A 15,634-nucleotide genomic window follows, 5' to 3' on the forward strand; every position below is an offset into this window, starting at 1 on the left:
GTTTAAAAAAAAAAATGGAATTTACCCCGGTTATACCCGGAATCTTGGCTATTAATCTAGTTATGCCCTCGTATTTCGAAATTATCATAATATGCCTTTAGAGATGAGTAATGTCTAAATTACCCTCAAATATCTCCACTTTGTCATTGAATTTCTTCTCCGTTGGCCGCAATAGCTCCATCGAGATTACCCTTATCAAGCAGAATGATTTATCTCTTGTTGGTGGTGACCTAAACAATAAGTATAGGTCATTGTTATGACGAAAATAAAGGGCCAGAATTCACATGAATAATGCTTAATTACCATGGCTGCTAACTAGGCCAAAACGTCATGACAAGATCAACAGAAAGATAAACATAGAAGAACTGTCGGATGCGCAATACTATAAGTGTCATTCCATGTACCTGAAAGATGATTGCCTATTCATCAAAAATCGTCCAAATAGAAAATGCAAAAATTGAAGAATCCCAACCTAATCTGGTATTAGCCATTGTGCCCACCAATTAGACTTACATCTGAATGATGCTCAGATTTATCACTATAAATACCAAAGCTTACAGAATCTTGGATGCTTAAGTGATAACCAGTAGGCTCTTTTTTTTTTTTTTTTTTTTTTTAATAAGAATTACTAAATGTTTGCTTTACATATTGCCATGGGATGATAATATCCATCAACAAACTGATATCCAGTTCCATCCATATGGACATGTAGATCTTCTTACTCTGTACCAGAATATCTGTGTAAAGTGAGTAGAATAAATTCAAGACCCAAAGTTTTACTCTCTAGGCTCTGGTTTGGGATTTTTTTTTTTTAATATTGTTATACAGGACTATAGGTATTATAATTAATATTTACAAACAGATTTTACAATTGGGACCTTCTTCGTGGCATGTACTCCTCTGAAGCGCTGCCCAAATTCTTCAAATCCTCTCAAATATTCGAGGATTGTTCACTCTACTCACATTTCGTGAGGAATAGACTGGCTCCACTCAATTATTTGATAATTGAGGAAGGATTGTAAATAAGCTTCATAAATGCTTTTATGGAGGCTCGAACCCTTGCACTCATTATTCTAGGTGCAAAGGTTCTCCCACTGAACCAAAGGCCCATTGGTAGGCTCTGGTTTGGTTAAGTCATATAATTTCGGAGAATACCACATGTACCAAAAGCAACACTGTCAAGTAAACTCCTCTATTTACATTTCAATTAAACCACATAATTGATCTACACAGGGACAATTGATAGAATTACCTCTGCTGTGCAGGAAAATAATAAAGAAGACGGCCTTTGTGACACCGAGAGCGAAGAAGTATTTGTTCAAGGCCCTCATTCTCTTTCATTTTCATTCCTTTACATACTGCTCAAGTGCTCATAAAAAATATTGTAAGGGTCTTATTCAGCCACATATACATGAATAATTCTAGATTGTGAAAAAGTTGAAACTATTTACTTTTAAGGAATGAAGCATGCATCAACAATATAGTTAGTTGAGACTCATGAATCCTCATTCTAAATCCAGTGAGAAACATTTCCCAAAACTAAGAAAATTATTTTTCTACTTCCAAGAAATCTTGTGAATACTTCTACAGAATGATAAGTATTTTTCAGGGCAAAAAGGCATGCACCCATAGTCAGCTGTTAGTATAACATATCTAAAATAGAGCCTAGAAATCACAATAATCATTTCCAATGTATGTAAAAGCCAGTGTCATGCCAAAGGAATTCACCATATTGGTCGCAGTAATATGCCAACATCAACCCGACATCTACAATCAGCTTTCCAAGGGCTTTGAAAGCTAGACACCAACAATTAACCTTCAGTAAATGTAGAAAATAATTGAAAAGTGAATTTGAAAAATAAATAAGTGAATAAAAAATCCAACATAGACGAAAACTGTGAAAGGAACACAAGAAGATGAGAGTGGAAGACAAGTGTAGCACCAAACAAGAATTTCACTCCCACTTATAGCTTCATTTTCAAGAAAATTGGCAGAGACTCGTACCAAAAGATTAGATTACTCTGAAAATATGCTCATATAAAGGAAAAATAACGAAACCAATATCTGCTTCAAAAATCGGCTGAAACTACTCAGTTTAAAACAACTATTCCGATATAGAATAGAAGTTGACAATGTAAAAAAAAGTGTAGACTGCATACAAAGAAGTTTCTTCCCTGCAGTACACACTTGCGCTCACACAAAGACACGAAAATAGAGAAGCATAAATTTGTTTAACTGTTTAAATACAAGCTCTCAGATCATGAATCCAAGAAATCACATAACTATGATAAACAAACCTCTCAAGAGACAATTTCCAGCAAGCAGAATAAGTCTCTCTTAAAAGCCAATAAAGGAGTATAGTAATATTTTGTTAGCATACCCACTTCAAGTTCTGGCAGTGCACTATGAGGCCATATATTCGAACCACAATATGATGGATACCTAAAAGACAGAGAACCGGAAATAAGTAAAGCAACTAACCACATCCAGATTTTGCATATCTAATCTAAATATGCGCAAATGAACATAAGATGTATATAAAACATATCTTTCAAAAGTAAAAAAATCATCCCAGCAAATATATTATAGTCTTCCAAACAATGTATCATATGAAGATAGATATAACACAAATTTTTGTTATCCACTTTATCCACACACTAACAATCAATTTTGCCAGCCATAAAATCTCCAGGAACAAGGGAATGACAGTCAACACTACGAGCACTTGGAATGCTGTTAATATCTTTTACCTTTGGATTAAATGGGTCTCTGTTGTAGGCACGTCTAACAATGGATTCGCATAGAAGGAGCCCTTCAACATATCTGCACAAGATTAGAATTAAAAAGGTTAAGACCCTACTTTCAGGCATAAACTGACATCATGAGAAATATAAAAAATAATCATACTAAGGCATAGAACACCAACACTTCCTAATAATATGTATCAACATGAACCATATCCGAAGGTAAACAAAGATAATATTGCATTATAACTGCAGTCATGTCTAGCTGCCAGTGGTCAATCCATTTTATGTTTCAAAATTCCTCAAAACTTCAAATGACTCCATCCCTCCATGTCCAAACATAGGAACTCCCACTCTATTCAATCATTTACATAAATATCATGGGAACGTGAATTCTGAAAAATAGGAACGTGAATTCTGAAAAATATACAGACTGCTCATATTATGCCGTATTTTATTGATTGCAATAATCATGCATCACAACAGGTGAAATATCTCAAAATTGAAATCAGCTTGGCCTGTGTTAGAACAAGATGACCAAACTCAAGAACCTACATCCGAAGTTGTACCTACAGACAGAGAGTGAGCGGAAGAAACAAAGAGTTAAAGCACCTCATATACTGTGAGATTATGAACTTGGAAATATATTTCAAATCCAATGCAAGAATACCACGCCTTCCACAAACAAAATCACCAGAAAAAAGGTTCTAGTTATTCATGATAAACACACTACTTCCACGGGCTGCAGGCCATGCTAAGTATTGCTGTTAACAGCTTTAGGTAGGATTTAAGGAAAATATACTGTTTACTTTTTTCATCAGATAGAAAATACGGGACAGGACCAAAAATAAATAAAATGAGGAAAGAGATACTTAGGTAAGACCATGCTAATCATCTATGCCATCAAAAGACCTAACGATCACAGAGGATAAATGGGTAAACTCCATCACCTGAGTTAAGTAGCATATGATGCACTCACGAGGACATAACCATGTGAAGACAGCATTATTCTACTGGTAAGGCTGTCAAGGTTGGTGAGTAGAACTCTGAATGGCATTATCATATGTGTCAGGACCTTCTGGAATCAATGAAGAGTTCAACTGACATAATACCTTTCGAGTAAGAAATGAAATCGTTAAGTACCGATAAGGTGAAAGTTTATCTTTTCAAAACAAGTCTAAGGAACCCAATTGGTATAAAGGGAATATAGATATAATAAGATCCTTCCCACATAAGCCTAGAGCTATCCAGAGCAATTTAACAAACCTCTATGCTAAGTGGAGGCCAAAGACACATCCAAAGCAACCAAAATAAGCCATCAAAGGGAATAAAGTAAATAAAAGAAGATGAACAGTGAAATCAAACAACAATACAGGAGCTAGTGGAAAGTAGAATCAGACCTACTGTGATGATCTTCAAGATCCTTCTTTACAACTTCAGGAAGGTTAGCTAATCTGATAAAACAGAATCTTGTGAACAACTTATGTAAAAGTTACTTGTCCTAAATAATATCTACCCGCAAGCTCAACCTGAGCATTGAAAATCTAGTTCGAATCTTATACCTAGGTGCAAGATGCAGGAGATTTTGACGCAGTGAAGAAAATCCAGGAACCTAAAACAAAAACAGGTCAACTTCAAACAGGTAATTCAAGCATATTGAAAGCAAAATGACTGAATAATTCCTGAACAAAGACACTAGTTGTCCGAATTTCAAATGTAAAGACACATACAAAATACATAAATATAGAGGGGGAACAAGAAGAGTTTCAAAAATGGGAAGGGGACTTCATCAAAGTTGCTACTTCATTTTGTGTTACACATTGCCACAGGTTTCATCATATTCAAAAGTTATACTCGTTGAAAGAAAACTTGAGCTGTTTGTTTTGAAAGAAAAGTTGCAGACAAAATTTTTATTTCCTTGAATCTGGACAATTATCAAAGTCACTTTACAACTGAATTAATCACAGCTTATATACTCACAAGTTAGTTATACACACAAGAATTATTAATAACAGACTTTAACACCTTGTGCTGACTTGTTATTTCATAACTAACTCTAATGACTTAGCATTGCTGAGCTGGCATGATTGACTAACTTCACTTGCTGAAACTAACGGCTTCTTCACCTTTCTATTCTTCATAAGCTCAGCACAATGAGCTTCCTTAACAGCCCCCCTCAAACTCAAGGGACACGTCTACACATTGAGTTTGTCTCTAAAGTAGTTAAAATGAATAGATGAGAGAGGCTTGGTCATGATATCAGCTATCTGTTCTGCACTAGGAATGTACTGAATTTGCAGCTCTCCAGCAATCACTTTGTCTCTGATGAAGTGTAAATCAATCTCAATATGTTTAGTTCTTGAATGGATAACAGGATTGCGAGCTAATTCAGTGGCACTAATGTTGTCACACCAGACAGTAGGAGTTTCTGTACAGCTTAAACCAATTTCAGAAAAAAGAGATTGTAACCAGCTTATCTCTGCACTAGCTGAAGCTAAGGCTCTATATTCACTTTCAGCACTTGATCTGGCAATGACTGACTGCTTTTTAGATGACCATGATATTAGATTGTTTCCCAAGTAAATGCAGTAAGCACCCACAGACTTTCTGTCATCAAGATCCCAGGCCCAATCTGCATCAGTGAATCCTGTGATCTTCATCTCTCCATGCTGAACAAATTTAAATCTATAATCTTGAGTAGACTTCAAGTATCTAAGCACTCTCTTACAAGCTACCAAATGCTGCAATGTAGGAGTGGAAACATACTGGCTTAACTTGTTGACAGAAAATGCAATTTCTGGTCTTGTTAGGATCAGATACTGCATTCCCCCCACAATGCTTCTATAATGTGTAGGATCAGTGATATACTGACCAAGATGACCTGGAGTTTCCTTTTGTAGCTTTATTCCAATGCTCATAGGTGTATCAATTCCTTTGCATTCAAGTAGCTGAACTTTGGATAATAAGTCTCTTATGTATTTTCTTTGTGACAAATAGATGCAACATGCATCATACAAAACTTCAATGCCCAGAAAATAAGACAAATTACCCAAATCTTTCAAGGCAAAGACTCTGTTCAGTTCAGTTATAAAGGTTTCCAATGCTGCACTATCTGGTCCTGTAATTAAGATATCATCCACATAAATCAACACCATTATCATGAAGTTGATTGTTTTCTTTATGAATAAAGAAGAGTCTGCTCTTGAGTTTATAAAACCCCACTGTAATAAGCAGCTTTTTAACTTCTCATACCAAACCCTTGGAGCTTGTTTAAGGCCATAGAGAGACTTGTGGAGTTTGCACACAAAATCTGGTTTCTGATTATTGACAAAGCCTGCTGGTTGATCCATAAACACCTCTTCTGTCAACTCTCCATTAAGAAAAGCATTATTTACATCGACCTGCCTTATCTCTCATTGTTTCATGACAGCTAGACTAATCACCACTCTGACAGTAGCTGACTTTACTACAGGGCTAAATGTCTCAAAATAATTAACCTCTTCAATCTGCTGAAACCCCTTAGCTACTAGCCTAGCTTTATACTTGGCCAAACTTCCATCTGAATTTTGTTTGACTCTAAATACCCACTTGTTGCCAACAATTTTTTGACCAGCTGATCTAGGAACCAGAGACCATGTTTTGTTACTCATTAGAGCGTTGTATTCATCCTTCATGCTGCAAGCCATTTAAGATTCTCCATAGCTTCTTTGATAGATTCTAGTTCTTTATGAACAAGTGTGACATTGTAGAGTTTTGGTTTAAAAATCCCAGCTTTGCTTCTAATTATCATGGAATGTGTGTTTACTGGTGTAGTAATGTGTTGTGTATGTTCTGGGGCTGAGATAGATGGAATAGTGTTTAGTGATATTTGATCATGAGGAGAAATATAAGGCTCTGGCTCTGTATGTGGTTGAACTGTTTGTGATGAAGAGTGAGGATCAATGTTGTATGCAGAATTACCTGAGTGATGAGAAGTGCTACTGGTAGGTCTTGCAGAATCATGATTATAGTAGTTGTTGTCATCTGATATTGGAGATATTAACAAAGTGGATATATGATACACTTGTTGAGGAGTAAATGGTAGGTTTGAACATAAATTTGATGAGTTTGAAGTGAAAGCAAAATCTGATGAGTAAGCAAACAAATTCTCATAAAAAATAACATGTCTAGCTATATAGGTTTGACCAGATGGATGTAAACACTCGTACCCTTTATGAGAAGGGCTATAACCTATGAAAATACATTTACGAGAATGATATGCAAACTTATGCTTGTTGTGATCTCTCAAATAAGGATAGCATGCACAGCCAAAACATTTGAGCATCTTGTAATTTGGTTTATGACTGAAAAGCTTTTCATATGGTGTAAGAAATTTCAAAGTTGCAGAAGGCAACCTGTTAATATGATAAACAGCAGTTTGGAAAGCTTCCCACCAAAATTGTAAGGGTAACTTAGCTTGAGCTAAAAGTGTGAGACCTAACTCAACTACATGCCTATGCTTTCTCTCAACTACCCCATTTTGATGATGTGTATAGGGACATGAGTGCCTGAAAATAATGTCATTTTGATTCAAGAATTCAGTAAATGCTCGGTACTCTCCCCCCCGGTCAGATTGCAACTTCTTAATTGGACATTGAACCTGTTTTTCAACTTGCAATCTGAATAATTTAAAAATTTGTAAGGCTTCTGATTTCAACTTTAATGGGTAAATCCAAGTGTATCGGCTAAAATCATCAACAAAGCTGATATAATAGATATGACCAACTCTAGAAGGTGTAGGTGATGGTCCCCACAAATCAGTATAAATGAGTTTAAGTATGTGAGAAGTTTTGGTTTCAATAATAGGAAAATGCAATCTATAAACCTTGCCCATTTGACATGCCTCACATATTTGCTGTGCAGATTGTTTGATAAGATTGGTAGAGAGATTGATAGTTTTATCATTCTTAAGCAAATGTATTAGTACATCATGATGAGGATGACCAAATCTTCTATGAAACAAATTAATTTTATTAACTGATGCATTACAATGAGAGACAACAGTTTGATAACAAGACATAGAAGTTGAATGATTATTTTGAGCACCAGTTGTAACAGGAAATGAAAGATGACAAGTAGATAGCATAGACAAAGGCTTATTTGAAGAAACTTGACTCAAGAAATAAGAGGGTGATGTCTGAGATGACTTTAACAGCAACTTGTATAATCCTTTTTTAGCAAGACCTTGCAAAAGCACCCGTCCCTTCAGTGAATCCTTTACATAACACACATTGCCAACAAATTCAATGGAAATGTTATTATCAGTTGTCAACTTAGATATACTTATTAAGTTCTTAGTAATTGAAGGAACTAATAAGATATCTTTAAGTGTTATAGATGTGTGCTGGCAGGCAGTATGAAGACATTTATAGTTAAAGCAAGCATCACCAATATGAGTAATGATCAAACCTTGTCCATTTTCAATAGTAAGCTGGTCTAAACCTTTGAATTCTTCTCGTACATGCATGTTTGCCATGTTATTGGTAATGTGATGTGTGGCACCATTGTCCAGATACCACCATTCATCTAATGAATCTTCCAGATTTACAACATAAGCTTCAGGCAGAGTAAATGCTTCTGATGAATAAGAAGAAACATGGGAGTAATGGACTGGTTAACAGCTGGAGTTGACACCAGACAATTCATAAGGATCTTCAATAGCTGACTGGTGGTATGAGAATGGCTCAAAATTAGTCATATATGCTGCTTTAGGTCCCATCATTTTTCCTCTACCAAATTGTTTTGGAGAATGAGAGTAATTATCACCATATTTATACCAGCAAGCATCAACAGTATGACCTTGTTTGTGACATATTTGACACACAAGTATTGACTCATTAGATTCACCAGTAAAAATGCTTGAGTTCATTCAAGGTAAAAATATATTCCTCACATGTGGTGACCTAGGAGGATGTGTAAACTGTTGATTCCTTCCAAAGCTTGCAGCATGTCCTCTGCCAAAACCACCAGCAGTACTACTACCAGCTGGAAAACCTCTGGGATAAAAGTTAAAGAACATGCCTCGACCAAAATTTTGACTTCTTCCTCCAAATTGACCAAAGGATCCATTACCATAAGTATTTCTCCTAGGAATTCCCCTCATATGTGAATAGTTTGCATTCATCATACTGTGATTAGCATTAAACATGGCCTGAGAATTATGAGAATTCTGATTTTGTTCAAATCTAGCCTCATGAGTCAACAAAAGTGTATATGCATCATCATAACTCATTTTATTTGCTGTAATTATTGAAGCTAAATCCAGATAACCAGATCCTAATCCATTAAGAGTTCTTATTAGCATATCTTTTTCAGTTATATTATCACCAGCACAGGCAAGCTTATTAGCAAGTATCTTCATTTTTTAGCAACATATTCTTCAATCGACATTGATTCTTTTATTAAGGTATCTAATTCATATCGAAGTTGCATTACCTTTGCTTCAGATTGGACTCCAAATTGCTTTTCAATCGATTTCCAGACATCAAATGAAGTATTATAATTGAGAACTAAGCTTAGAATACCTTCACTTATAGTTTAAAAGAGCCAGCTCAGCAAAGTCTGATCCTAAGCTCTTCAATTGACATATGCTGGATTCTCAGTTCTCTCCACATATCCATTAGTTCGAGCTTGAGACAAATACTGTTCTGGAATATTTTGATTTTCTGAGATAAATCCTTTAAGTCTATTTCCTTTGATCAAAGTCAGAACTTGCTTACACTAGAGAAGAAAATTAGATCGATCAAGCTTGACGGTTGTAGCAAAATTAAATGAAATTTGATGAGATTGAGTTTGATGAACAATCAAATGATTTTGATTGGTTGTACTGGAACTAGCCATTGTGGCTCTGATACCATGAGAGAAAACTTGAGCTGTTTGTTTTGAAAGAAAAGTTGCAGAGAAAAATTTTATTTCATTGAATCTGGACAATTATCAAAGTCAATTTACAACTGAATTAATCACAACTTATATACTCACAAGTTAGTTATACACACAAGAATTATTAATAACAGACTTTAACACCTTGTGCTGACTTGTTATTTCATAACTAACTCTGATGACTTAGCATTGCTGAGCTGGCATGATTGACTAACTTCACTTGCTGAAACTAACGGCTTCTTCACCTTTCTATTCTTCATAAGCTCAGCACAATGAGCTTCATTAACACTCGTTATACCATACTTGGCAATGAAACTATACAAAGCCAATGGGCATCTCAGTTCCAATTATGTACTTAAAGTTCACATGTCCATAAAAACTTGGCCATTGTGGATGGTTGTTCGCCAATCATAACTTTGAAGTTGGGTAAAGACAAACTGGTAAGAGTAATATAAATTTTTCATCAAACAGTTGTGGGTTAAAATCAACTTAGCTTTCAAAAGGCAAAAGAAAATTGAAATGTTTACCAGACACTAAAGCTACTTTGCTTTGAAAGCACAACTGTTAAACAACAATACCAAACGGGGCCTTAAATGACCTATTAACCTTCCAATGTTCTTTCACACGTTAACACAGAGTGACAATAATTGTCGGGATATATCAAATTCAGGCATCGCTATAATGATATTCCGCTTAAATTTCAGTATCAGTTATTTGTCAGCCAAACAGAACATTGAAAGACTAAAATATGATCAAGTATATACATATGTGCAAGTGCAACAAAATGGACAAATATATATTGTTAAGACTATTAAGTCTTCAATCTCTACAAAACTCACAAATCTTGGTGAGTAGAAACACCAAGAACACAATCGAAATGAATTACTAGAACAAAGAAACAAGATAAGAACCAAAAACAGGGGCACAAACCAACACACTTGAAGGAAAAGTTACTCGTTGTTATTGATCAAGAACTAATCCAATCATTAGTGGATTTACAGAAGACTTTACACATATCACAATGAAACATATCTTGTGAAAAATGATGAACTAATGAATACGAAAAGGACTGTTAAACATGCACCATCCATTAGCTTTATATATACTGATGTACTGGACTTGTTATAACAGATGATAACGAATTCATGCCACGTCAACAGACAATATCTAATAGACCCATCAACTGAAGTCAATATGCACAATAGCTCTCAGCTTTTCTATTTTCTTCATTTCAGTCCACACATACATATCTTCACATTCTCCACCTTGCAGTTGATTTAGTTGATCCTTTCAATAACACAGCACCTAAAAAACTTTCATTCAACTACAATTCACACCTGAATTTAGTTAGGTTGGGCGAGATGCCCATCAGATTCACACAGAATTCAAATTTTGCAATGGGAAGAGCTTTTGTAAGAGCATCATCTGGATTCACACCAGTATGAATCTTGAACACAATTACAGTTCCTTTTCCAACATCATCTCTGATGAACTGGAGCTTCACATCAATGTGCTTGGTTCTTTTATGATACATATGATTCTTTATCAAGTGTATGGCACTTTGGTTATCACAGAAAACCTTAACAGTTTTCTGACTTAACCATAACTCATTAAGCAAACCTCTTAACCACATGACCTCTTTTATTGCCTCCGTAGTTGCAATAAACTCAACTTCAATTGAGGATAAAGCAACTACAGACTGAAGTGATGACTTCCAGTTAATCATGCAACTGTTTAACACAAACATATACCCTAAGGTTGACTTTCTTCTGTCAAGATCTATAGGAAAGTCAGAGTCTACAAACCCCATGACTTCACTTATGTCACTCTTAGTCTTCCCATACAGCAAACCACAAGTAGAATAGCCCTTGAGATATCTCATTATTCATTTGACAGCATTCCAGTGAACCTTGCCTGGTTAACTGAGAAATCTGCTGATAACATTTACTGCATAGGCTATATCTGACCTGGTGCATACCATTACATACATCAGTCTCCCTACAGCCTGTGCATATGGGAATTAATTCACCTGAGACTCATCTTTTGATGATTGACCTGCTGTCAACTTGAATTAGGGATCAAGTGGTGTCTAGACAGGTTTACAGTCTTGCATCTCAAACCTCTCCAGACCTTCTTAATATATTTCTCTTGACTCAAGAATAAAGTGCCAGCAGATCTGTCCCTTGTAATGTCCATCCTAAGGATTCTTTTGGCATTGCCGAGATCCTTCATTTCAAACTCAGCCTTCAACAGATTTTTCAACCTCTTTATCTCCAACTTGTATTTGCTTGCGATTAACATATCATTAACGTACAGAAGCAAATAAGCAACTCCACTTTGATCTGATCCACCAAAGTAAACACAATTTTCATATTTGCTTATGTGATAGCCTTTTAAGACCATAAAATCATCATATCTTCTGTACCACTGTCGTGGGGATGGGTTGAGTCCATACAAAGACTTATACAGTAAACAAACATAATCCTCCTTTCCCTTACACTCAAAACTTTCAGGTTGTACCATCAATATATGTTTTTCAAGATTACCATGAAAGAAGGTTGTTTTTACATCCATTTGCTCAAGCTTCGAGTCAAGTAAGGTTACCATGGCTAATAAGATTTTTATTGAACTGTGCTTAATAACAGAGGAGAAAATTTCATTGAAATCTACACCCTCTCTCTGTGTAAACCCCCTAGCCACTAGCCTTACTTTATATTTGGGAGGTTTAACATTTGGAATTCCTTCTTTTTTCTTGAAGATCCACTTACAACTGATCAACCTTTTATTACCTGGATTTAGAACAAGTGTCCAGGTCTGATTTCTTTGAAGGGACTCTATTTCATCTTGCATTGCCTCAAGCCACTTATCACAATGCACACTTCCAATAGCTTCAGAGAAATTAGTAGGCTCTTCAATTGACACATCATCAGCACACAACAGTGCATAAGCAATTAAGTCAGCATAGCCATACCTCACTGGTGCTCTGACTTCCCTTTTAACTCTATCTCTTGCTAACTGAAAAGTCTGCAAGTCAGCTTGTGGTAATTCTGATGACTCATGTTCCTCAGCTTCAGCTGTAGTCTTCTCTTCATAGTCAGCTGCCTCTTTTCTACTGTCTTTATCTCCAAACAGCTCCACCTTAACCTTGGAAGTTCCAAATTATTTGATATTTGTTGAATCATCTTGTAGTCCAGTATCATTCTCTGCATTTTCTTTCAGTAATGCAGATTCATGAAACACAACATCCCTGCTGACTATACACTTCCCTTGCCCTCTACACGAGATTCTGTACCCCTTAACCCCATCAGGATATCCAACAAAGACTCATTTCAAGGCCCTAGCTTCCAGCTTGCCTTGATTGATGTAGAGATAAGCAGGGCATCCAAACACCCTGAGATTTTGGTAATTTGCAGGTTTTCCCTTTCACAGTTCTTCTAGTGTTTTAAAGCCAATTGCAGAAGATGGGCTTCTGTTAATTAAATAACTTGCTGTATTGGCAGCTTCTACCCAGAAGCTTCTTGGAAGCTTTGAATTTATCAACATACATCTGGTCTTATCTACCAAGGTCTTGTTCATCCTCTTAGCTAAGTCATTCTACTGGGGGGTGAACCTGACTGTTTTATGGCTTTTTATGCCATGTTTTTGGCAATATTCCTCAAATTGTTTGCTATAAAATTCCAAGCCATTATCAGTTCTCAAGCATTTGAGCTTGAATCTAGACTTATTTTCTACTAAAGATTTCCATACCTTAAACTTTTCCAAGGCTTGATCTCTAGTCTTGAGTATGTAGATCCATACCTTCCTTAAGTAGTCATCAATTAGTGACATGAAATACCTACCACCACTCAAGGATGGAATTTGAGCAGGCCCCCAAAGGTCAGCATGTGCATAGTCCAGAACTTGCTTAGACATATGCTCCCCCTTGTGAAACTTAGACCTGTGAGCTTTGCCAAAAATTCAGTTTTCACAGAATTCCAGCTGTTGGATTCTATCTCCACCAAGTAGCCCTTGTTTGTTGAGCTCTTGCATCCCTTTGACACTCATATGACCAAGTCTAAGATGCCACAACTTGGTTCTATCTTCCTTAGAAACGGCAGAAATTCCCTATTGATCAGGCACTGATGAGCCTTGCAATACATATAAGTCATTCTCTTTAACCTCATTCATCACTATCTCAGTCCTCTTTCTTATCTCTAAACCACCACTTTCTGATTTAAAGAAATACCCTAAGCTATCTAGCATGCCTAAAGAAATTAAATTTCTCTTTAGCCTAAGAGCATGCCTCACCTCATGTAGGGCTTTTACAGTTCTATTAAACATCTTGATCTTTACAGAACCAATACCAATAATATTACACACATTATTGTTTCCTATTAAGACTCTCCCACCATCAATAGCTTCATATTCGTAAAATAGGGTTTTATCAGGACATAAGTGAAAAGAGCACACAGAGTCTATGACCCATTGACGTTTAGTATTGCTGTTTGAGGCCACAAGTAAATCAGCACTACGATATCCATCAGAGGCATCATCAGAAGCTGCAGCTGTATCCCCTGACTTTTCTTGACTTTCTTTCTTTTTCTTCTCAAGACAATCCCTGATGTAATGCCCATCATTCCTGCAATAGAAGCATTTTCTCTTCTTTTTCTTTTTGTCTGCATTTTCTTGATTCTTTCCATATTCTTTTCCCTGATTTTTGTTCTTCTAATCTTTCTTCTTTTCTGATCTGGCAATCAGCCCATCACCATTACTTGTTTCAAGCCCATTATTCTTCTGAATCTCTTTTGAACTCAGAGATGCTTCAACATCTTCAAGTCTCAATGTTGTTCTGCAATAAAGCATTGTATCTACAAAGCCTTCATAAGACTTTGGAAAGGAACTCAGCAAGAAGAATGCTTTATCTTCATAACTTATTTTCACATTTTCCACCCCTTCAAGATTAAGAATATATATGAAAAGAAAAATAGAAAATTCAACTATAAAATTTATTTCATACATCTGTATCAGATAGAATTCCGAGACTGTTGGGTCCAAACCCTTGTTCAATCTTCATCGACAAGTCAGAATTCTTGTCCTGTTTCAATCAATTCAAACAACCGCCAGTAAATTTCAAACACGTGTGTTTCACACTAGCATACGCAACGAGAACTAAGGTCTGAAGATGAGCGAGGGACACAGAGACTTTACCTTGAGCTCCGAGTACGAAATTGTGATGGTTCTGAGAGTGGGGGAAACGGCTGCGGGCGAGCAAGCCATCTTCTGACACGTAATCTGGTGGGAAGCACTGCGATTGGAGGGCAGGGCAAGGATGAATTGAGTGCCGAAATGAGTTTTATAGACAAGCGACCCTGAGAGAATCGGATTCATGCGCGAAGTGAGTGTGATGGTCAATTCAAATGAGATGAAAACAAAAGGAAAAACACAATCAAAAGGAATAAAATAGCAAGCGGTGTGGTTTCGGCTCTTCGCGTTTGTTCTTTAAATTGATTATCGGTCGGCCCAAACCTTTTACGTGAGTTGCGTAAGTCGTTCTTATTTGCCGTCGTTCCCACTAAACATTGCAAATTTATAATTCCCCGCAACTAAAATTTTTAAAAAAATCACAAAAACAGAAGAAAAAAGTGATTTATACATTTAAAGCTATTATTTTAATATAAAATCTATCATCTAATTCCCTAACTTTTCTTCTTTTAGTGTAATACCAAAAAATATATATATATAAATTTCAGATTATCCTTGATTATCTTTAAGTTACCTTTTACATTTAAAATCTTTAAATTATTTTACTTTTTGTTTTAAAAATAAAGAGCAAATAATTGTATATTGACAAAAATTATTTTGTCTTCTTAACAAAAAGTATGCCATATTTAGATTTAAAAGTAAATAAGTGATTTAAAATAGCAATTTTAATATAATAATTCTTTTATCCATTATATGAGAGAAATTTCAGCTTGATTTCTAGTGTCTGTTAT

General features: G+C 35.8%; 1 protein-coding gene across 1 annotated transcript; it reads right to left on the reverse strand.

The window, feature by feature from the left end:
* Positions 1-97: 97 nt before the first annotated feature.
* On the reverse strand, positions 98-14,918 carry LOC112095461. Its single transcript, XM_024177409.1, is given in 11 exon segments — positions 98-230; positions 405-419; positions 1,253-1,358; positions 1,729-1,797; positions 2,381-2,442; positions 2,751-2,856; positions 3,300-3,313; positions 4,145-4,198; positions 4,307-4,356; positions 14,659-14,736; positions 14,850-14,918. Coding segments are annotated over 11 exon segments (756 nt in total).
* Between the last annotated feature and the right edge of the window lie 716 nt (positions 14,919-15,634).

The sequence above is a fragment of the Citrus clementina genome, unplaced genomic scaffold, assembly GCF_000493195.1.
Source record: "Citrus clementina cultivar Clemenules unplaced genomic scaffold, Citrus_clementina_v1.0 scaffold_1, whole genome shotgun sequence".
NCBI lineage: Eukaryota > Viridiplantae > Streptophyta > Magnoliopsida > Sapindales > Rutaceae > Citrus > Citrus x clementina.